The 24,564-nt window shown below is 45.5% G+C and overlaps 1 protein-coding gene across 1 annotated transcript; it reads left to right on the forward strand.

Moving 5' to 3' along the window:
- The first annotated feature begins 4,084 nt into the window (after positions 1-4,084).
- On the forward strand, positions 4,085-23,799 carry BMF (Bcl2 modifying factor). Its single transcript, XM_039378737.1, has 4 exons — positions 4,085-4,163; positions 6,523-6,843; positions 7,780-7,943; positions 21,865-23,799. Exons 2-4 carry the CDS (start codon positions 6,528-6,530, stop codon positions 21,964-21,966), a joined length of 582 nt encoding a protein of 193 aa, XP_039234671.1. The 5' UTR covers positions 4,085-4,163; positions 6,523-6,527; the 3' UTR covers positions 21,967-23,799.
- The last annotated feature ends 765 nt before the right edge of the window (positions 23,800-24,564 follow it).

The raw sequence follows: 24,564 nt of genomic DNA on the forward strand, positions 1-24,564 counted from the left end.
GGTCATGATTGACCAAGGGGGTTGGAGCAGATGACCTCCAGAGGCCCCTTTCAGCCTCAGCCATTCTGCAGTTCTGCGATAACTGAGCTCCAAAATCAGTCTCAGCCAGAGAACCCTTGTGGGCAGTGAAGTGTGGTGTCAAGCTTCAAGGTTACACATTAGCCAGCTGTGACATTTAACAGCACCATAACTTTTCATGCAGTGATATAAAGACCTAATTCTGCCCTGCACTGAGTATATTTGGTAAGTCCTGAGTATATTCAGTGTTCATTACCAACCACGTGTAAAAATGTTCTTGGTATCTTACCCCTCTGAAGTCAGTTTGCCTTTGGCAAGGAGTGGATCAGTGCAACAGAATGAAGTTGCAACTCTGTAAAGATTAGATATAGATTTTACTTTAATATTGAGCCCTTACAAAGTCTCAGTAGTGGAGTGTCAAACATCTGAGGAATTTTATGCTGCAGGAGCTGGTCCAGAATCCAAGAAGGACAGATGATGAAGGAGAAGCAAACTCATAAGAATGAGATGGGAAAAAGCAGAAGAGAGAGTATAAGAGTACAGAATCAGGAGGAAAAGATGGGCCATGTAAGAAACCCAGAGATGTGAGCAAATGCTGGGTTTGGTCTCTTTTTTCAAAAAAAAGGGAAGAGAAATCTTCATGGGAACTTCCCCCACATCATTAGCAGGCTGTAGAAATTCTGTAGAATTGGACAACTGCTTAGAGAAAATGAAATTGTATAGCAAGTGTTTATGAGAGGAGGAGAAAAAGAGAGAAGGAGAGAGAGAGAGAAAGAGAAAAAGGAAGGAAGGAAGGAAGGGGGAGAAGGGGGGGAGAGAGAGAAAGAGAGAAAGAAAGAAAAGGACAGAAAGAAAAAAGAGAGAGAAAAAGAAAGGAAGGAAGGAAGAAAGAAAGAAAGAAAGAAAAAAGAAAAAGAAAAAAGAAAGAAAGAGCAAGTGAGCAGGGAGGAAAAATTCAGGCTGACCCCAGCATAGGAGAGCATGTTCAGTAACATACAGAAATGTGGATGCCTCAAGCCTGGTTGACAGCGTTTCCCTCAGCCCCATTGCCTTTAAGGCATGAGTGGATTTGCAGGGCTGACAGTTGAAAGGCTGAATGGAAAATGCAAACGCCTGTCTTTGGTGTTTGCAGTAGGAGTCAAGCACAGCATCCCAAGAGAGGCTGAAGCATTTTCCCAAGGCAGTGCCATTATCTGGGGAGAAAAAAAGTGTTTCAATTTTGGTTTCAGAAGAGCAAAAAGGAGGAACACTGGTGAGCTGCCTTAAAATTTGCTTCCTTCAGAAAACAACTCCAACAGCATTAGCCTCTCACCTTTATACATAGTCAGCAAGTGATCCTGCTCCCAAACAACTGATTAAAATGTGCAGCACTTACTCCTACCAGCACTGGGTGCTGAAGCCAGTGAGCTCTTCCATCAGGACAGAGGCCAGCCTTCTCCAAGAGGTTGGCTCATGTAAGGAATGCACAGGGATAGTCAAAACTTGAAATTCAAGACTTTTTTTTCTGCCACACACAACAATAAAATGTGGCAGAACACAGCAAGCCCACTGATATGTGTCAGGGCAGAAGACAGTGTTTTCCAATCTTTGGAATTCAGATTGAGCCCCCTGAAAAATTATCCAATTGACCAAATGTTTTCAAGATAACAAAATAAATAGAATCAACCCTGCATGTTTTTTTTGTTCATCCTTTGCTTTATGATCCATGAGGCTACTCTTAATTTCCCTATTCCAACCATGAGAGCTACAAAAATAGAAAAATAGAAATGAAAACTGAGTTCATCGAACAAGACTACCCCCACCAAAGTCAAGTTGGCCCTGTGTGGGTTTTGGAGCCCACCCAGGCAGAGCAGCTGGCAAGACCCATGCCTAAGATCACAACATACTCTGCAATTACAGCACAATGCTGACAACAGAGTTTTGCCAGTAAAATAAGAAGAAATAATTGTGAAGACATGTAGGGGATATGTAGGGGGGGCTAACTAAATAAAAGAAGCAATTTTGTTCACTATTTTTATGAGCAGTAGAGCAGGCTGACAGAAAGGTTATAGGATGGCACAGTATTTCCATCCACAGATGTCACAGGGGCACTACTGCACGTGATTTAAGATTAATCTCTTGAATCAAAATGCCACCATGTACACTAATGAGCAAAAACCTCTCAGAGTACCCATCCCTGGGGCTCCCATTCCCAGGTAAGAAGCTTGTCTCTGTACTATTGTAGAAACTCTCTCAGTAGACTGCAATGAGGTTGGTGGTATAATTTGCCCCCAGTTCACAATTTTCCATTTCAGACTCGCTGTCTCTGTCTTGGTTTCGGTCTATTTACTTGGAGCCATTTCTTAACAATGTCTAATTTCCTCAAGGAATCCCTCTGAGTCCCCTCTCTTAGAAATGCTGCCATATCTTTTTTTTTAATCACTGAAAGGCACAAATATCCTTCCTGAGCCCTCTTACCATCTAGCCTGATTATATACATAGATTTCAGTTTCCATACATTTTCTACACAGTAGGAGTTCCCAAAATGCAGCCTCTGGGGATACAAAGTGTGGCTCAATGAGATGAAAACAAAGCCAATCAGGTACTGTTCTTACTGTTAATGAGCCTAACCAGCAGGCCGTTATTACTCAGTCTGCAAGGCATATGTGGTTCGAATCATATCACATTCATTTTTTATTTATAGTGATACACATTCAGATTAGAAATAGCCCTCCAGCAGCTGGCATTTTGCCAGGGCCTGACCATCACTGTGATAAAATTTGAATATCTTGAAGATACAGAATGCTTTTTGTCGCCTTTTTTTTTTTTTAATAGCATTCTTCTCTCCTCCTACTCAGAACTCCCGTGACTATCAAAAGTGGACAATGAGGCTTAAATTAATTTAGGATCCTGGCCTTTACTGAAAATGAAAGAAAAGAGTCCTTTTGCTTTCTTGGTGATGAGGTAAAAATCAAACATGAGCTGATCTTCTCGTAAATAAGCAAAGGCTCAAGCCTTCTGGCAAATAAAAGAGTAGAAATGAACGTTTGGACAAGAACCATAAAGAAATGGGTTCTTGGAGGAAATGAACATTACTAGCCTATTAATCTATTAATGGCAACTGTAAATACCTCACCCAAAATCACAGTGACTCTGAAACATTTAACTGGAGAGGCTCACAGAGCCTGGCCAAGACAATGTGATACAAGGAAACCACAGTAATTAGCCTCACCTTGCCAGTCATCGGTTTCCAATCTAACCCCTCCCCTGAGTTTAAGTTACAAACCTCAATAACTGTGTGGCAGACTTGACAGCAATTAACATTACTCAGCTGCCAGCTGGGTTTTAAAATCTCCCTTCCAAGAGATCTTGTTACGCAGGTTTTAAAAACATCCTGACAGGGTGCTGCTGCACGGCGAGGACCTAGGTTTTGCCTCGCTCAGCTCGGTGAGGGGGACTTGATGAATCAGTGGGAGAGGAAGGATAAATGGCACCAAGCTGTTGTTTGGAGCATGAAGCTTGGCTTTTTTTTATGGGTTTGGTTTTGGTTTTTTTCCTGATCTTCTCATCGAGGGGCTTCACAGAATGCACTATTGAGAATTTTTCTTTATTAGTTTATTCTTTAGTCCTGTGTATTGCTACTCACCTACACTAAGAAGCACGACATGCTGCGAAGGACTCTTTGACCATCACACCTCAGCATTCAGACTTTACAAGTCAAAGAGAACCTTCTAAGTCATCTAAAGCCAAGAAATCAGAGTTTTGTTGGAAGATAACTAGCTGGAGTCATACTCCCATCAGAGTTAAAACTAGCCCAGCGTGCGGGTGGCTCAGCCCCTGGCCGGGGATGACTGCCGGGCTGCGGGACCGGTCTGATCCCGGCTCCACGCCTCCGTCCCGCTGAGAGCTGACCGCTACTGACTCCCTCCCCGCTCCCACCTGGATCAGGACGGAGCGGCTTCGCCCCCGCCGCTCGCGCGCGCCGGCGACCCCGCCCCTCCGCGCCCATTGGCTGCGGGTCGGGGGCGGGGCCGCCCTGGAGGGCGTGGCCGCCGTCAGCTGTTCGCGGCGCGCCCGGCGGCGCCGGCCGCACTTTGGCCGTGAGGAGGCGGCGGCCGCGGCTCCCGGGACGCCCCGTCCCCGCGGGACGCCCGTCCCGATTCTCGGTGAGTGCCCAGAAAGCCCCTTCGCCACTGGGGCCGGCCGCTCTGAGCCAAGTCTCCGGTCAGCGCGGCGCCGAGGCCGGGCGCGATCATGACAGGGAAGGGGGTTCGCCTCGGGGCAAACCCCCGCCCGGCCGGTCCTGCCCGGAGTCCCGCGGCTGTGGGGAAGCGAGGAGAAGGAAGGAGCGGGCGGGCTGGGAATGAGCTCGGCTGGCACCGGGAAGGCAGCGATTTGCTGATGCAGGCGGTGGCTGATTCTGCAGGCAGCGCTGCCCCTCTCGGGCCGTCCCGCAGGGCTCGGGTGTCTCGTCCTGCGGCGCTGCCCGAAGGAGCCGCGTTTAAACCTCTTGGCTGGGGGCACATCTGCGAGGCTGGAGCCCGGGCGGGGAGGAGTTAAGGGCGGCCGGCGGTGTCGAAGCGAGGCCGGCCAGCTTTGTTTTGGGACGCTGGCACGCACGTGTGCGCTAAGCCCTCCCTCCGCTCCCGGCCCGCCGCCTGTCAGCGCGCGCGTGCGGCGGCCCCGGCCGGCGGGGTTTGGCCGCTGGCTCGGGCAAGGAAGCGCCGTGGGTCGGACACGGCGCCGGGGACGCGCGAGCTCCCGTGCCCGTGCGCCAGCCGTCGGGCAGAGCCCCAGAACCCGAGCTGTCCAGTGTCTGCGGTTCCCGGCGTGAGCTGCGTTTGGAGGGAGTGGAAGGAGTTTCAGTGAGTTGTAGGATGAGTTATCCTTCACGTTGCCTCGGCATTCTCTCTTCGGCATTTCCGAGGAGCTCTTCAAAAAAGGTCGGACTGTATTGCAGGAGGTTGAGTTAAACTTCTTGCTCTCTAAACCCTCTTTTGTTCACTGTTTGCTCTGTGCCTTTGCTGCACTTTGAGGAATGCCCGTATCCCAGCGGGGCTGACAGATGATCATCCATGACTGCCTCTTGGGGCCCGTAACTCCTTTCGGTATGCTTCTTTAAGCCATGGATGAGAATGCTATGAGTGCTGTGCCACTGCTGTCATCCAGCAGAGCTGGACCAACTGTGGGGCTGGTACTTGTTCTGCTCTGAAGACACATTTTTGGGAGTTGTCGCTCAGCTGAGTGAACTGCTGAGATGCAGCAACTTAAATAACCATAGTGCCCCCAAGTTAGAGCCCTGCACAAATAGTTCTTGCACTGCTCAGTCCCTTTGTCTCCTCTAGAGTACTGGTGTCCTGAGTGCTGCTCACCTGGGAGGAGATGGGAGCACCAAGGGCAGCGCTGAACACATCCTTATAAAATTATTATTAATGTCTCCTTCAGGCCTGAAATTCCTCTTGCTAGTCTTCCATTCTGTTAAATGCTTCGCAAACCAGAGCAAAGGAAGAGACATGAAGAGTTGAATTTCACTGCCTTGTTTGGAATTGGGTGGAAATCCTGGAGATGGATCTCTTAGGAGTCTGTCTTCCAATTGGGTTAGATGCACAGGTAACAGTAAAGGGACTTGTGGCATTTCTGGTAATTCTGCTTCTAATTGCTTTATGTTTGCAAAGAACTCTTAAATAATGATTTAGGGCTTATGGGGGTTTTTCCCTCCACCATATTAGTCCAACTCTGTACTGTAGCAGAGCTCAGGAATGTTTACTGTGGCAACGACAGAAGTCCTGCTTTAAACACTGAGACCAGCAATGGTCTTTTTTAGTAGTAGGGTGAACCACTGCATTGACAGTGCATGTAAGCTTGAGGGTAAGAGGGGTAAAGAAGTGACTGCATTGCCAAGTTTGGGACATGTCTTAAGTCGAGCTGAGGGAAGAAATGAGAAGTTCAAAGGAAAGTTGGCTCTCACAGGGACAAGTAATGGAGAGCTTCACAGAAATGGCTTTGCCAGCTCTTGAGTTTTGCAACCGCTGGGTTTTGTTAAAAATCTGGCCTTGCAGCCTTGTGATTACAGGAGTTCTTCTTCAATAACCAATAGGTAGGAAAAAGTGAATGAGGTATATACCATAAAGTTCAAATACAGCAGGCTAAAGCAAAGCAGACCCCAAAGAAGCTGACTGGCCACAAGGCTTTTGGAAGGATTGGGGTTGCCTTTTAAAACAATGTCCTTTCAGTTTCCATGTGCTGAGAGGTTGGGGGTTGGCTACCTACTTGTGAGCAGTTGTAGAATTAGAGCTGTTGGTGGACTGTTACATGTGTGAACTTTGTCTCTCTCTGGCCCAGCTCTTGAGGACTTCTGGCGTTCACCACGAAGTCACTCGCCTCTCCTGCTCCTGCAGATGGGCAGCACTGGGAGGGAGGTGTGGTAAAAACAGTTGTGTTTTATTGTTGGAGCAGAAGGCATTATCTCCTGGACAGCATTCTTGCTGTGTCTTAGCTGTTTCCTCAAATGTCCCTTTATTGCAGGAGCAATGGATCGCCCCAGCTACCTGGAAGAGGACTATTCTAGCCTGGATGGGCTGGACGATGACGTGTTTCACTCTGATGACTTTGGACTTGCAGGTCAGCCTGGTGAGATGACTGCAACTGGCTTTTTCACACAGAACCAGTCCTACAGCTGCCTTCTGGGGAGGTTTCAACTATTCCCCCTCACACACTGCTGTGGTCCCGGTATCAGGCATCCTGAGCAGCAGGACAAGGCAACTCAAACACTCAGCCCGTCCTCTTCCAGTCAGGATGTTATGTTGCCTTGTGGAGTCACTGAAGAGCCACGGAGACTCTTCTATGGTAAGAGCACTCCAGTGTCATTAGCTTTGCAGCAAGGAAACTGTCCCTTTAGCACTTCCCCAATCAAGCAAGGCTTCTTTCATTAGGGCATGTTATTAAAGGACTGAAATTATTTTGCTTTGGTCCAACTCCCTCAAGAAAGACAACTTATTTTCTTACCTTTGCTTGTCCACTGCAGGAACCAGGCACTTGCTCATTGCTTCTGCTGTCTTTGATATTCCCTCTCTTTCGCTTTTTGGCTTTATTTTATCACATTTGATTTTACTGCTAGATGTTCAAGTGCTCACTGTACCTTATATCCTACGATTTGCCTACATTTTTTAACTACTACTGCTCTCATCTGCATAGGAAAACTCCTAGAAGTTTTCAGTGGAAAGAGGGAAATGCAAAAAGTTAGAGCTTTTAGGCTCTTTACCAGAGTTAAAGTCGTTGAATAAATAGCATGTCCATGCAGTATTTTACTAGCAACTGATGCGACACCATTCAGTTTTGTGTATCCAATTCAGCTTTAATTCAAATCAGTACCACTAAATGCCAGAAAACTGAGAAAAGTCTGAGAGAAAAGATATTGCGACCTCTAAGAGGAGACAGCTTGAGGCAGAGATCTTCTAAAACTGCAAAACTGTCATCAAAAAAACCCAAGGACTTGACTGAACTATAAACAAGCAAAAAGAACCAATTGTAAGATCCTGCCACTCATTTCACTATGGGAAGCAACACAATGCTCTGCTTAATCTATATAAGTCTATTTAAAAGCTGAGCAAATGTTTTACTCCATGATTACGGTACACAGTCATTGTTTGGGCTTCAGGAACTGGACTTTAACATGAGTCAAAAATTTAGGATTGTGTGCAGCTCTTTCCTACATGAAGCGTACTGAGTAGAAAAGGTAATCTTCGCACTGGACGAATTACTCTTCTGATCTCTGCTTTGTAGGGAATGCTGGTTACCGTTTACATGTCCCTCCAGCTGGCTTTGGGTTGGATCCACACCTCCAAGAGGAACCTCAGGAAGGTCAGCAGGAAGCACGTGCTGAGGTGCAGATTGCACGGAAGTTGCAGTGCATTGCCGACCAGTTCCACCGGCTCCACATACAGAGGGTAGGGTGTCTCTGGAGGGGAAGATGGGGATTTACCTATCCAAGAGTGGTACTCTAGAAGACTGGCTCCAGGCATCAGCTAAGTGGGCTGTACTTCCAGGTAGCAGAATGCCAACAGCAATAAAATGGCAGGAGTATCCTGATAGATTTTTGCTTATGCTAGATCGCTGGCTCTTCCTAAAGATTGGCAAGGTGGAGGGAAGAGAATGTGTGGGATTCCATTTTCTGCCTGGGAAGGTAGCTATTTTGTGTTAGCTGCTGCTATTCCAGCTCTTCCAGTTCATTAGCAGTGGGGTTTATGAGGTTTTTCCCAGGGATCTCCTCCTTTCTTTCTATTACAGCTTTTACTCTTCTTTTCCACTTTTGTCACTACCACCATCTTCTCTTCTGTGGAATAAGTGGCCATCTGTGGCTTATGTCAGCTCCTCATCTTGGAGATAACAAGAAGCCTGGAGTCTGTTCTGACACTCCTTGTTGTCTAAGGGTAGTTCTATGTAATGTTATAAAGTATATTTAGATTGTGCTAGACTTGCTAGCAGCTCCTCTGTCAGACAGTCCTAGCTAGCATCTCAGACTTGTGAGTGACTTCCTCACAACAAAAGACAGCTGTAAGGTGCCATCAGGTCTGAAAACCACACTCCAGATTCTTGATTTTGTTTCTTAAAGAAAAAAAAAACCCTGCTATTCAAAGAAACAAAATAACCATCATCCCCAAAATCCCTGATTCTTTCTTCCTTGCCCTCCTTCCCCTGTTGAGTAAATGGAAATCTCAGCCCATGCAGAGCTGGTCAGAGGTTGCAGAGGTTTGGCAGTAGGTAATAGTTTGCCAGTTCTATGCAAGCCCAACAAGGAGAGTGTATCTGCTTATATATGAAGAAATTTTGCTGACTTCAGAGGGGGACAGAAAGTTTATCTCACTCCAAGTGAGCTGCTGCTCTGTTAACTGTGGGATCTGTTGCAGCCCTTCTCAAAGGTAAGTGAGGATCTCTGTCCTGGCCAGAGAATTTGGCTTGTGGCTGGGCAAAGGTTTGATCCTCTCTGTGTCATCTGAGACATAAGGGAATTCTGCGACTCATCTCCTAATAGCAGGAGGATTAAAGAAACTGTAAAAGGAATATTACTCTCTAGAAATGTAGATGGGGCTATGAACGTCATTTAGCAAACTGCAGGAATAACGAGTTACCACGAGATTTTTAACACGTGTTGTTTGTGGTTGAATGGGGTTTTCCGCGGTGGCGCCTTTTCGCCAGCGATAGCTGCAGACCCCACTCCCTCGCCAGGCTCTCACAGGAAAGGGAAGGTTTAACCATCCCGCCGGAGGAGCCCTGCACTGAACTGGTGGAACTGGTTGTAACTTGACCCCGTTCATCTCAGGGGAGTGTCCATATCTGATGTCTGTGCCTTGGAAACGCGTCCAGGAGCGCCCACCCGAACCGGCCCCACTAAGGCTGCCCGGGGCCGGGCTCTTTGCTGGCCCGGAGCTCCCGGTGCCCGCCCGGCCCCGCTGCCAGGGCCGGCGGCCAGCCCGGCGTGTGGGAGCCGTAGTAAACAAAGGCGTCCGGCGGCGCTGGGCGGCCCGGCCCGGCCCGGCCCCTGGGGCCCGGCAGAGGAGGGGCTTCGCTCTTTGTTTGAACTGGAAGAGCAACAAGTTGTAAAGGGGACGGGAGCGAGGGCCTTCGGCCATTTGAATTTGAAAACAAAGCATAAGGAAAAAAACACCCAAAACAAAACAACCTGAAAACTTAACTTGAGGACAGAGTAGTTCAGCCAGTGGTTATCCACAGCCTGACCCTGGGATAGGCCTTGGCATTTGGATCTGTTAAGGGATTCTTTCTTGTTTGTCAGGAAAACTGAGTACTGAGCCACATATTGGTGTCCAAGGCACCGTTCCCCATGGAGTGTTTTGTTGTCATGCCCAATCCCTTCCCTCCCAGCCCTGCATGGAGGATTTCCTTTGGCTTTTGGCAGAGATCCCCTGTGCAGAAGCCCCTCTGTCCTATGTGCAATGACTTTTCCTAGCCCGTTGCTGAAGAAGCAAGCGGTCTGCCCCTGGAGACACGTGAACTGGTTCACAATGTGCTGTGGTTTGGAAGGGGAAGCCTCTGAGACATGAAAAACTGGGCTGTCGTTTATCTTGCTGTGAAACTAATCCCTGATTTGGATGCCCTGTTCCAGCTTGTCCCAAACATTTGGTCAAAACCAACTTTCCAGAGTGGTGTCTTGAATCAGATTTAAAATACCACAAAGTTAGTCACACCAGTGTGGTCTTGTGAAGTTCTGAGAGAGAGCAAGCTGGTTTTCAACAAGCTGTGCCTCTTTTCGGAGCCTACAAAAAATCTTATCTGTGAACTTGGGAAAAGAAAACCTGTGTGCCCTTTCAGTGGGAGTTAGGAAAGACTTTTAGTATTGGAATAGTGCATCCAGTTAGCTCAAGAGTTGCCCTCTCATGGCTCTTGAGTTCTGTGAGACTCTCCAGCAGTTCAGGTATGGCCCCCATTCTCCTGCTGCAGCAGCAAGTCTGTGTTGACACAAAACTTGCTGGTTAATGTACATCCCTGGCTGAGAGAGAAACTGAGCAGGCAATAGCTGCTGAGGTTGACGTCACTGAGTTGTCATTGGACTCAGCTGCATGCATGGTCTAACCCCATCCCACACTGGGAACCCTGGAGAGTCACTGTTATCTCTTCCCTGGGCTTCTGCAGCTAAATGGTATTTATTCTGTGGTTCTTGGCTATACAAAAGATTCTTGGGTATGCATCTGTAAGAATAAGAAAGTTGGCTGCACCTATGCTTGCTTTTGGCATGTACACCATTTCCAGAGTTTCATTTCCTATTAATATGTTAAACAGAAAAAAGTAGTTTAAAACCTGGCTTTTTCATCTTTAGAACAGTGCTAGAGCAATAACGCGACACTCCCTAGAACTCTGTGGCTTTTATCTCCTTAAGATGCTGAATTTATTGTAAGAGGGGCTTGAGCAACCCTCTATGTTCCTAAGTAGCAAAGCCTGTTACAGGTTGATTCAGTTTGCAAAAGTTCTGCAGAATGACATGCGAGACTCATCTGTGTTTTCTTGAGTTCTTTACTACCTCTTACCTGATTGAAGCTGTGTTTCTTCTGGCAAAGTTCCCCCGTTGTACTTTTTTCACCCTACCCCTGGAAAACTAAGCTAGAGCCAAGCCGTGTTTTCTTCAGAAAAACCCACGACCTTCCACCTCCTTCTTGGTTTGGAGCAAGTGTGCCTTTGCCTGTGAACTGCTTGCTGTAGCCCAGTCTGTGGCTGAGCTTAAAGACTGTACTCTGAGATTATGGAGAACAGAGCTGAGCTTAGGGGATCTGCTGGTTGGTTGGCTGAGATGTGCTGCCCACACCCCATATGCCCAGGCTGTGGCAACAAGTGCTTGGGCTCTGCTTCAGGTCCTGAGCAGGTCCTGAGTGAACTTAAGTTTCCTTGCCTTGAGGAGGGGCTTCAATCTGTGCTGAACCAACAGTGTATTTCACGACATGATGTGCTGCTAGCTGGAATGTGAGTAGACAATCAGGGACAGCGGTGGCAGCAGCGTAAAGCCACCCCAGAGGAGCACAGGGTTATACAGGGGTGGGGTGGATGACACTGTATATCAGTATCACACCCCTTCAGTTTGACTTGCTCCATTGAGACACTGGAATGCTACAGCTTTTTTCCAAATAAAATAACTCTTTTTAAGCAGGCTGCAGCTTTGAGGGGACTGCTTTTATTGCATCTCTTCTTCATGGAGATAAGATCACTTCACAGGGGATAAAATTGTCTCTTTAAGAGCCAAGGAGTGGTAGCCTTGAACAGTTCTGGGCTCAGGTCCAAGCAGAGCCACTGACTTGCTATATGACCTCAGACAAGTCTCTTGACCTCCTTGTGCTTCAGTCAACCCATCTGGAAAGCTTGGTTTAAAAAAAGCTGAGCCTCAATGAGAACCAGATGCTGAATCAGAGCTGAGCTTTCTTGAGTAAATAAGTGCATTACAAACAACAACAAAGCCCCTTTCCAACACATCAGGAATCCTGCAGTTGATTTGGATATGCTGACCATGCTCAAAAAGCCTCTGTGGATCTAGCTATAGAAAACTTTGTTTCTCTGAATTCCCCAGTTGGTTCAGCAAATAATTCTCACCATTGCTGCAAAAGGCTTGAGCAGCCTGTGGAACACAAATGCCTGCATCCATACTGGCTGTGGGCAGACAACTAGGCATGTACCTGTTTGCCTGAAGCTAATGACAATGACATTTCTTCCTATCCAGGAGGAAATGTTATTTTCCTTTGAAAGTGAAACCTGTTACAATTTGCATATTTTTTCCCCTCTGTCTCTCATGAGAGTTATCAAAGTCTCCTCTGAGACACTTCTGCTTATGCAACAGGAGTCTGCATCTCTTTTCAGAAAGTCATTGGCATGAGAGAGTGGGCACACAGTGCTACATGTGCATCATTTATCACAAACTTCATCAGGCTTTTCTTCATTGTTTATTAAGGGACAACCACGGAATTTTTAACAGTTGCTTTTTTTACACTAGTACTGTTTGCAGGAAACCATTCTTTATAATGACTTTATGTTTTAGGAAAAATCTTCAGAAAAGTTTCCTAATAATGTAGTGCAGAGACTCAGACTGTCCTGCGACTGAGCCTGTAGCACCGGCACCTCCATACTTTACTTGTACCTGCAGTCTCTTTGAGACTTGAGTAAGTGTTGTCATTCTTTTGTTTCCCTAGCAGGTCAGTATGTTTCAGGATCTTCCCAGCTGGCTAGTGCTTGCTGGTCCCTGCTGCTGCTGTGCACAGCAGTGGGTCACCTCTTCAGCTCTGCTTTCTGCACATTGCCCATCAGCGCAGGACTTGAATCTCCAGCTGAGGATGCAGGAGCATGGTGAGGGAGTGAACTCCTGAAGTGAGTGAGCCTGGTTTAGAGGGCAGGGGGTAGAGTGAGTGTGAAGTTGGGAAGACTGAGACGTAAAACAAAGTTCTCGCGGGCTACAGAACTGGAGTCCTAGGCTTGAGGAAAGGAGGTTGCCATAGGAGGAAGAAGAATTCTTATGGTCAGTGGTGTCAGAAACTTGATATGAGGAAGTGGAGACATTTTTTTGCTTAATGTTGTTAAATTTTCATTCTTCTTTTTTTTTTTTTTTTTCATTTTGACCAATAACAATGAAGGAAGAGGTGGGCTTGGAAGTGCACCTTCCCCTATGCATACAAATGATACAACAAGCTATTGCCCCTTGCCTAGCACCCGTTCTGAAATCCTGCTGCCTGTGGAGCTGATTACTTGACATTTAGGTTAACAGAAACTTGCTGGACCCTTTCACATCTGATCTGAAATGGTATTCTTTGGTATGTTAAGAAACTGAGAAAAGTACATAGTTATGCCACTGTATAAATCCATGTTTCTCCCATATCTTGAATGTTACATGCAATTCTGCTTTTCTTCTTCCAAAATGATGCAGCAGAACTGCATCTTTGAAAAGGTTCAGAGAAAGTCAAGAAGGATGATGGAACTTCCATATGAAAAATGAAAAAAATGGGCTAGGACTGCTAAGCTTTAAAAAAGACACAAAGCAAGAGGGAAGCAATATTAAACAGAAATCAAAAGTGACATGAATGAGATGGATAGACCAACTTCTCCCAGTACAAGAACTAGGAAAAATCAAGTCAAGCTAGTAGGAGCCAGTTCAAAATAAATGAGGTATTTTTTTTTCATGCAACAGGTAGCTCTGTGGAGTTCCTTGTCAAGGTATATTGTGCATCCCAGTGCTTTATCTGGGTTCAAGGGGAATCGAGACAAGTTTATGGCTACTGAAGCAGACATTAAATAAACAGAAACCAGATCTGACTCGGGAAGTCCCAAGCTCAAACTAGTTAGATGCTGAAAGAGTATTAGAGGGACCTATTGCATGTTCTTGCCCTCAGCTTTTCCTCAGGCAGCCACGTAATGCTGCTGTTGGAGGCTGGGCTATGCAAACTCTTGATGCAAGTCACATACAACCACTGTGTATCAGTTAAATAAAAACCACAAAACTTTTGCATCAGCCTAATCTAGCCTTCTTCTCCGTGCTTTCAGCTGACAAGAGATTTAAATATATTATGAGTTTGTTCCTGCTTAAAATAGGGGATAATGTTAAAAAGCAAAACTTCCTGCCTAGCTCTGGTAGAGGAAGTGGGCAGAGGATAAGGGAGCTGGGTGGCAGGAGAGCCCTGCAAGCTCTATGCAGTGGTGCACTGTGAATCCTTCACCCTGCCAGACACAGAACTGCGCTGTCTTCAGGCAGTAGGGCCACAACCTCAAAAGACCAAGACTGCCTACAATAATGAGCACAAAACAGTTCTCCGGGACAGCACAGGTGAATGGTTTTGCAGTATTTCTAACATCAGTGCAGTGACGTTAATGTTCAGTGCTGATGTTTCTCCAGTACAACCCCTGTAGTCTCCACAGGCTCTTTTGCCTTTCCTCAGCTCTCAGAGCACTTTGCTGGCTGTGACAGTGGTAACATGCTTTGCCCTTGTAGCAGTGTGACAGCTGAGAAATTATTTTTCAATTAAGAAGTAATTGCAGTAATACCCCACTTCTTTTTTAGTGTGGGAGACTAGAAAATGCAGGTTATAACTTGATCGAGATCATGTAAAGATTGCTCATTGGAACCCAGTTGTTCTGCCTCCAGTCCTCCGCTTAGGTTGGTTGATCTTATTAAGATAGTGCCAGCTCCGAGGGGGATGATGAGATGTTTGGACTGATTATTTATGGTGAGGAGTGTGTGTTTGTATTTTACTCAATTAAATTTTATGGTGGAAAGGCAGGAAAGCAAGTGCCCAAGTGCAGTTCTCCTTTGTTTCAAGCCATTGAGGAGTAATGTCCCGCCAGCCTTTTATAGTCTCCATTTGGGTTTTTTTTTTGTTTCTCCGCGATAGCTACCCTTGCCAATTTCAAAGGACCGGACCACAGCAGAACAAATAGTGATCCGAAAATAAAAGTAGTGAGGCAACTCCTGTTAACTCGAGTTAGGTTTTCCCTGGTGCAAGGCTGACCTGAGGAGGTGCCGACCCTGGGCTGGAGCCCCCGAGGGCCAGCGGGCCCCGGAGGCCGGCGCGAGGAGGAGCGGGCGGTGCGTGCGAGGGCCCGGCCGGGCCGTGTTTGCGCTCGGCGGCTGTGTTTATATCGCTCGCTAAATTTAGCCTCTGAGTCATCGCCACTGCTGACGAGAGGCTGCGCTGCCCGCAGGCGCCAGCCCTGCACCTGCCCTCCCGCCGCCTCCCCGCGCAGCCGGGCGGCCCCGCGCCCCCTTCCTTCCCCCCAGCGCCAGGATATTTTTCCTGTAAAAACTTTTAAAGTGTTATTTTAACCAAACCCCGAGGCAGACTTTAATCACTAGGGGGGGTCTCCGCAGCAGTGAACAGTTTTGGGAGCACCTCCCTTCTGCTGGCGAGGAAACGGATGCCAAACAGGTCAGTGGGTCCCGCGGCCCGTGCAGGGCAGGGCATGGACGCGGTGGGCTGTGGAACAGCTCTGCCCCATCATATGCAGGCTGAGTCAACAAACCTGCCCGCTCTTGCTGCTGCCGGCCGTCGCTGGGGGGTGTGAGGTGTCCTCTCCTGGGCATCTCTTCCATCACCCTCACCCCCCCCACCCCGAACATGGGGGCGAATCCCCCCGGACCTCGTACCACAGGTAGAAAGCGGTATCAGGTGCGGCTCTGTGGAAATGCAGGTCCCTTATTTACGGTATTTGTGGAAAATAAGCCAGCGTTCCCCCCCCCCCCCCCCGGGGGAGGAGCAGGAGGGGAAGGCCGGGGGCCTGGGAACGCGGTGGCCGATGGTTGCCCTTCCCAGGTTGCCGTCAGCTGGCTGTTACCATGGCGGCTGTCTGCTTCCCCTTCCTGCCCGCTCCGGAGAGGAAAGCGCGAGTGGCTGCATGTTTGTTTTTGAACTACAAGAAAGTTGAGAAAGGGCTCACCTGCGCAGCTGTGCCGGCAGCAGGTTTGGGGCTACAGCCGTCGCCGTTTGCTGCTCAGACCTAGCGCCTCAGCAGGAGTTCGTGCTGCCCCTTGTGCTTGCCTGGGCCGCCCGTAAATGGGTTTTGGGGGTCTCCTGCGCCCCATATCCCTTCTGCAGCACCCGGTCCTCTATATCCTCTCTCCATAAACACATGTTGCTTATCTTGATGCAAAGTCTGATGGAGGCTCATGAGAAAGAAAGCAGTACTTGAGATGACACCTCCTTCTACCACAGATTTAGTCCCATGTAAGAGCTATTGCAAACCAGAAGGGTGCAGATCCCCAAGGAAGATCTCTCATCCTCCTCTCTGTGTCACCACAAGAAATCATGCCCCTAAACTCCTCTTTCATTTTTTTTTCTCTGTTACTGTCTCATTTTTTCCCTTGTAGTTTTTACTACATGCATTATTTTTTGGTCATTGGGAATCACAGCTGGAAAGATTTGTATTTGACTTCCATTGGCCTGCATTTCTCGCTCCAGTGGGGGACACCTTCTGTAACCTCTGTTGCTTTGGGGACTGTGACTTTTTAGTCTTTCTAAGCTAAAGCATATTTTGTGGTAGCACAATATGCCTCCAGCCACCTGGCAGCCAAAACAGCCTCGGAGATTAGTCAGCAACTGCTCCCAGTGTGCAAGTATTTTTGTATTCAGTGAATAAATAAAATCCCAGCAACTTGTTGCTAATACTTGTATTAGTCATTAAAGGAAGAATGATGTTTTTATGTACACACATGCTATTATTCTTCTTTTAGTCTAATAGTGCCATTATGACCATATTAATCCTTCTAGTTAAGATGGGATCAGAATGTGACCCTTAACCATCTGGAAGCTATGAAGCAAAGTCAGAAGCTGCCCGTGACATCAAGAGGGTAGACAGGTACCCTGCTGTGTATGTGATAAAAATGTACCAGACCCACATACAACGTGTATATGATGAACGTATTCTTTACTTTTTTAAGTAGGGATATTAATGGCATATATGTGTCAGGTGGAAAAGTAAATCTTACTCATCTTTAAACATTTATGCTCAAGGATGCACAGAGCTGTGTCAGAGGAACAGCGTTTTCTTTGGGGTGCATGACCTGTCCTGATTTTCCCTTGATCACCACGTGCAAGGGTGCAGCAGGAGTAAAAAGGTTTTGATGTCTGGGTGCCATTTGGCAGATATATATCTGTATGCTTACAGTGTGGAACCTGTATTAGGAATTAATTAGGGGGAGGGAATAAATGTCGGGTCACTCATGTCCCTCTTTCATTTGCTTCCAGTAAAAGTCTTGCATGTTTTTTTGTGCTTGTTTACCAGGATTCTGGCTTTTGGTTCAGCACAGTTCATGGAATAGGCTTCACTAATGTGTACTGTTGCTGCAGAGGACATTTTTCCTGTAACATGGCCTTTCCTTGTGACTCATTGAAGCATTCATGTTAACGCTTCAGACAGACAGTCTCTTAAGGATATCCCCTTTAAAAAGCAGCAGCTGCAATAGGAAATGGTTTTATGTGTTTCCAGCTTTGTGTTGACTTACTGTATTCACAAGTCTAGTCTTCTTTAGTTACAGTTAGTAAAGAGGGCAAAAGGGGCTTCTTTCCTTCTTGGGAAGGGAGCCACAAAAGGGTCATTTTGTCGCTACCGCATGGAGGTGACAAACTCTTCATCCCTGATACTTTTGTGCAGTAGTGACTCAGAGGACTGAATTATTTTGATAAGGGACAAATTGGCATAGTGAAGCTTAGGGAAATTATACACCAGTCTTAGTTATGAGTCTTAAAAAAATGCCTCAAAACATATCACCTATAAAAAAAATAGTTACTAAATTAATGGAATCACTCTTCTTGGTTTTCTGTCCTTCCTGGTAACTAATTTATACCACACCGAAAAACCCTCAGTCTTGAAATATTTGAGAATTTTGATCTTGGCAGAGGTGTGTCTGGGGAAAAGATACAGAAACTTGTGAAATGGACATTTTTTATTTCTTTCCATAAATTCTTTACTGCAAAAAACATCTGCCATTTCCATTCTATGGTTCTTGTCCCATATTGAATTAGTACCACCGAAAGCAGATCACCCCAGAAGTGAAGCCATAACTCTGAACCCCATTAGCTAGGCTTGCTGCTGAAGCAAATAGTCCCATCTTGCTCCTCTTCACAAGCCACCTTTCTGTTGTCCTGGCACAAGCATCAGCCTGACTACACGGTGCCATGGATTAGGATGACCTATTCAATAGTAAAGGCAACTTATTTATCAGATTATTTCTGGCCTTAATCATTATCCAGCTCTAGTTCACTTTCCTGCACTGCTATAAGGAGAGGACAGTATGAGTGGGCTGCTTCAGTGAAAGTGTGTATGGGATCACAGTACTGTGGAAGGAAATGCTGACTGAATATGGACCCACAGAAATACAAGCAAGCCCTAGGTATAGGAATAAAACCTGGAAAGCTGCCCTCAATCTAGTGCTTTATTTTTTCACTTCAAAACAAAATTAATGGTGTCAAAGTCCTTCAAAAAGTTATTTGAGATGTTATGCTTCTTATAGGCAGGGGAAAACAAGGGTAAAGTATTTCCTATTCTGCTCTTGCATGGAAATCTCTTTCAGTGTCTTAAGCAAATATGGGAAACACTTTTAACTGGAAAAGGACAAAAATGCTGTACAAAAAAGTGGCTTCAAGAGGTAGTGAAATAATCACAACAGCATATGAACTTAAAAACATATTAGAGTTTTTCTCGCTATTTGTCATACCACATCCCATTGGTTATCCTTTACGTCTGTAATCTGTCTAAAAGTACAGCTCTAAAACTCTTATTTACGAAATAGAAACAAAACCCAATACCTTCCTCAAAAAGCTCCTCCTCTTCAAAAAAATGGGAGGAGCATGAGCTCAGTCGTTCCATTGTGTTTTCCAGAACATGGTGTCCTTTACCTATCACTGCAAAGAGCAAGTAATCTTTTTCTCCTGAGGTGATGAAGAATTTGGAGGAGACAGAATATTTGGAAAACTGTTAAAAGCACAAAGCGGCCTCCTACATGAAGTGGGACATTACTATGGGAGTTCTTACATGTGTTTGCCCTCCCAACAGTGTGGAATAGTTGAAGTTGTACATCCCAGATCAGCACTGCTCTTGTCTGCCTGCAAATTAACCCGCTTTATAAAATTCCACGAGAGTTTCCATTAAAGAGGGCCCACCAGTGAAGCTGAGGTATATTTCAAGTTTAGGATTTCTGTACCAATTTTTAAACATCCTTTTGACTTTCCCTTACTAAGTCTCTATAAGACATTTTTATCCTCTTGGCTGCCAATAGAATAGAATAATCTGACAAAGCAAATTGTCTTCAGAGCATCTGTAGTATGTTTGTCCACTGTGCTCTCCTAGCATAGTTCCTTACTTGTGGAAACTGCAGAAGACAACTTTATGCTTGCATGCCACTTCATTGTCATCCTACCCCAAGGAACAGTCTGCCTTAGCTGTAATAGCGTGATAAAAACATGATATCTAGATGTCATAGGATCACTGTGGTTCCATGTGCATGTTTGAGCAGGTTTGGGAGCGTGGCTGTATGGAGGAGTGTGGCTGTATGGAGGAGTGTGGCTGTATGGAGGAGGACGAGAAGAATCTCTGGAGTTTGATGAGGAAGGACAAACCTGGTCAAACTGAGATACGAGTAACAAAACAGAAAATATTTTGCTTTTTGAGATCAAATTGGGTGTTGTTTTTTTTAACTTAGCCCTAGGGGATAGTTTACAAAAGATTGTTTTCACCTGTAAGCCTAGAAATGCCTGGGCAGTCAGGACTGATTGAACCCAGGGCTGATTACTTTGAAAGAGGTGATAGAGCCACTGTCTGTGGGTTATGCTCCGAACACAGTGCTGTTGAAATGTGTGATGGGATCTGTGTAAACTCTTCCAAATCCATTTCTTCTACATCCACTTTTAAGTCTTGAGGGTAAGAATAATGACCCACTGCTAAGATGCAAGACGAATACAGGTTTTCTGAATCCTGTTTTGTATGTGCTTCTGATTTAAATGGCACAGATCTACTCAGGCTGAAATACAAACATAATTTAATGACTGTTTGGGAGGGCTTTGAAGAGCTCATCTCTTTGGGAGGGCTTTGGAGACACATCTCCAATACACCAACTCCAATTTCAACTCTCTCTTATTTGTGATTATGTTGTTGCCTAAAATGGGAGGAAAAAATTCTCCAAACAATATTAGGTATAAATAAGATAGAGAGCAGCTCTTTTAATGAAAGCCTCCTGGCTCACGGAGTACAAAGGTGCGCCTACATACAGGGTTCTTACACTTTTATATCTTTTACTAATTATCGTATCTAATGGGGACATCCAATCCTAAGACCCCTTTTGCCCTGGTACAACCCTCATAACTGCCCCACTGGAGTCCTTCCAAGGGTCTTGAGCCTTCTATCTTGTTTTGCCTACCATATCTCTTGTTATTTCAGTCCAGGTGCATGTCCCAACAGAATGTTCTTGCTAAAAAGCTGTTGTCTTGAAAAGAGGGTTAAAAGATGGTTAAACTGAAGCTTCAGGAATGTGGCACACAAACTGTGAGAAAATAACAGTCTAAAGTGAAAGAAAACTACAGCTACATTAAAATCTACAAAAAGCTAAAAATCTTAAAATTCTAAAGCATCAATGTAAAAAATGCCTTGCAACCGTGTTGTTCTGCCCTGTTGGGCTAAGCTGAGATGAAACATCTTGTTCATATAATGTGCTTCAGTGCTCTTTTATGAACTTCTCTGCACTGAGACTAAGTTGTTGGAAGCCGGTCTTCTGTTTCCTTGTCTGCTGGGGATTGGGGAGGGGGGAGAGGGGGCGGAGATTTGGGCTAGTTTGTTTTGTTTTCCAGAAATTATCATGTCTGCTTAGCAAATATGGAATTCTGGATGAGTAAATGAAGACTGACTTCTAACAGAGGGTTGGTTATTGAGGTGAAATAGTATCCCAGGCTGGGCAATGTAAAGAGAAACCCACCTGTTTGTATGAGATGCCATTAAAGTGCAGGAAGGTGGGGGTATAATCGAGGCCACTTTTGCAGGGGTTATTACTATAACAAAAGGAGGAGCAGTGTCCCTGTCCCAAAGCTGCATTATATAGTCTGGTGTCCCCCTGAAACTCAACTCCCATGTTTCTTCCTTGACAATGGGACCTGAAATAACCTCTTGGTTTTGGGTTTTTGTGTGTTTTCAAGTATGTTCTTGCTTAAGGTTTAATTGGCTCCAGTCAGTAGGAAAGGGCTCCAAGGCTGATTATTTATGGCTTACTGTCAAAAGTGGCTATAAAAAGGGCAGTATTATCTTGGAGATGCTGGGAAGGAAAATGTGGTGGGGGGAGGGTGGGTGGGGAGTGTGTGTGTGCACGAATGTGTTTTCTTGTACTAGATGAAATCAGAGTTTTGCTGTCTCAGCAGTGTGGTTTAAATTGAAGATTAACCCTTTGACCTTCACGGTGTCAAATCACTTACAGATGGATCACCAGTTATATTTTTTCTTTTTTTTTACTTTCGGGGTGAAGGGGGGCTTTTTTTTTTAAAAAAAAAAAAAAAAAAAAGGTTGTTTGTTCATGCAGCTGGGGCTTTTGAAAGGCTCAGAAGCCAATCTGATTAAAAACAGCACTTGGCTAAACTCTGCAAAATCCTACAAGCAAAAAAAAGTTTAATCCTCTTGTGCACAATGCATAAAGGGTCTGCTCTTTTCTTTTTGTAATGTTAGAGCTACAATTATTTCTGGAGAACTTATCATTTCCCTCTCTCCCCTCATCCTTCGCTGCACCCCCTTGTTATGCTGATGGGATTAAAGTGTCTGCTCTTGAAAAGTGTAACTGAGTTGTTATTGGAAAAGAGAAGTGGTATGTTGCAATTTTAGAAATATAAATAACCTTGCTCCAACTGTTCTTGTCTACAGCATCAGCAGAACAGAAATCAAGTGTGGTGGCAGCTTTTTCTCTTCCTACACAACTTGGCCTTAAACGCGGAGGCGAACAGGAACCACGCTGGGCAGAGGTGAGCTTCGCCCGCCTGTTTCAGGCCGCATCCAGTCTGCAGGGAGCACTGAACAAACACTGGTTCGGGGGCGAGACATTGCACACCGCCGGCCGGATGTGAGGACTCTGACTTTCTGATACTCGTCTTCAAGTTTGGGTGTTTTTATGGACTCTTCTTTGCTGCTGTCTGCCTTGAGAGGCAGGGAGCTCTTGTCCAACACTGTCAAAGGAAAGCCAGAATGTGGGTGTGTTTGGTAAAGCTTGCTGCTGGTTCCCCGCACCGGTGACCTCTGTGCAAGGGAGGCTTCCTCTGCCCTGTGTATTAGGTGATGGTAGAGTGCAGGAGTGTCATTTTGGCTGCTAGTTAAAAATTATGCTAGTTAAAAATGATGCCTGGGATTGATGACTAAATGTACTTTGGGTATCTTCCAGAGCAGAGATGCTCAATGCCTCCACATTTTTAGCAATGAAAAGCATTCAGGTAGCTTAAATCCACGGGGTTACTTGTTTTCTTCATTGGTTACTGTTTATTTCATTTCACCCTCTGTGAGAGAAAATCACAAAGAAATCTGACCTCTTCAGTCATTCCATTGGGCACCAGTTGCAGCTCTCTCACATGAAGTTGTTCTTTGTTATTGCCATCAATAGAAAAAATTAAACCTTCCTGGAGTTGCTGTTGACTAGTAGTTCCTGCTACTGTTTGCTTCCAGTTCAGTGTTCTCAGTGCCCATGAACCAGCATGAAGCCAAAAACCATGCAATATGACACAAGTGTCATTCTTCTGCAGTGCTAATGTATATGTTTTTACTAGTTTTATGATGGGTGTTTATTTTGTTTTGTCTTTCTTTTCTTTTACTATAGTGTGGTTGATCAGGAAGGCTTAGATCCCAGGCATCCAATGGTTTTGCTTCAGGATTTGACAGGGAAATTAATTAGTATCTAGTCTGATATGTACACTGTACAAGCAGTCTGTCCATTACTCTACTATGCAGTGTTTGGAGGCTGCTGTAGGCGTATACTGACTAGCAGCAGTAATATTACTTCAAGGGAGATCTTCTAGCAGTTCCCAGTTTGTATGCACTCAGAAGTTTGTCCATATGGCTGACACTATTGGACCAGCACAGGGAAATTAACCTACCAAAAGGAAGTAGCTTTAAATATTGATAGCTACTTTTCTGTAGCCTTAAATATATTTAGTTCACAAACCCAGTGACAACTAGGGTAAAACGCAAACAGAAAAGCAATACAGATTTTTTTTTTTTGACCATTTCCATATTGCCACTGCACCTTGTTCTATGTCTCAGATGATACAGGCAGCGTGAGACAGAGCTGTCCAGAGAATGGCTCTTCAGTTGTGTTACAAATGTTGGCTGCAGGTGTTGAGAAATTCTTCTGCTCTTGGTCCACTCTGAAAAATAAGCATTACTGTACGGAAGAGTAGTTTACTTGCACATACTCTTTCCTTCTCCACCCCTCTCTGCATATTCTTCTCTAATTCATGCTTTCTCTAGTAGTTGTGTAATCTTATCATTGCACTGTAGTGTCTGGTAACAGTTTGCTGAACAGAGTTAAATTTGGACCTTCTCCCTCTCTCCCAGCCCTATTCTCTTGATTTGCATCCTGCTCTACTGTGGCAAAATGTACTTTAGCTCTCTGAAAGAGGTCCCTAAGCCTTTTTCACTTTCATATACTCGCAGGCACTCTCTTTCAACATAAGGAGAGTTTATGTGAGAAAAACTTTTTTTTCTCCTTTTATGTTATTTTTCTAGCTAGAGCTAGAGTAATATGTTTGTCCATGATGGTTAATAATTCATGTAAATGAGTCTCAAGTAATATTTTGTGGGGTGGGTTTTATGGAGAGGGAGGGTGGGAGGGTTTTTTTAGCGGGGGTATTGTTTTTGGTTTTGTGTTGTTTCTTTAAGCATGTGCACTACAGAGTTACCCGGGGTGATCTAAGTGATCGCTGTTGCTGACTTTGCTGCAGCAGTGTGGAAGCCACTCTCCGCCCATGTTGACAGAGACGAGGCTTTCCATACCTTGCCTTGCACAGTCTGCTTGATGTAAACGCTGGTCATTGGAGAAAGAGGACTTAAATGGTGGGGAAAGCCTGAGGGGTAGTGCAAGCACAGACTGAACTAGGGACTCCTGAGGAGCTGAATGTTAAGAAGACTCTTAAATGAGAAGGTCTTTAAGAGGCAGGAGTGCAGAGGCTCAGGAAGCAACGTAGCAATGCTGCCTCCCTGCATGGCATGCCCTAGGATGTGATGCTTGCATTTTCCCACTGATTGCCAGGACCCCTTTATCAGGAACAGTCAATGCTACATCATAAAAGCCCTGCAAACTATAAAAATTCAGCAACTGCTTCTGACACTTAAAAACCATTGTGAGCTTTCCCCTTCCCCTCTGCCTTGACTTGACGGCCAAACAGGCCAATAAGGCCTGTCTTCTGGATGAGTAAGCTGGAAAGATAGGTCTGGTACTGGTGCTTTCTGTTCTTGTGACCCAACCAGTTTATCTAGGGCAAGACTCTTCTTAAGGTGGAGAAACAAGTACCTGAAATGGTTCCTCAGTCAGGCTGCCTGCTTCAATAGAGTCATTTGGCTCAGGGAAAGATACATCTT

This window comes from Pipra filicauda, unplaced genomic scaffold (assembly GCF_003945595.2).
Source record: "Pipra filicauda isolate LSUMZ 115617 unplaced genomic scaffold, ASM394559v2 scaffold145_size1923396_pilon, whole genome shotgun sequence".
In the NCBI taxonomy this organism is placed as follows: domain Eukaryota; kingdom Metazoa; phylum Chordata; class Aves; order Passeriformes; family Pipridae; genus Pipra; species Pipra filicauda.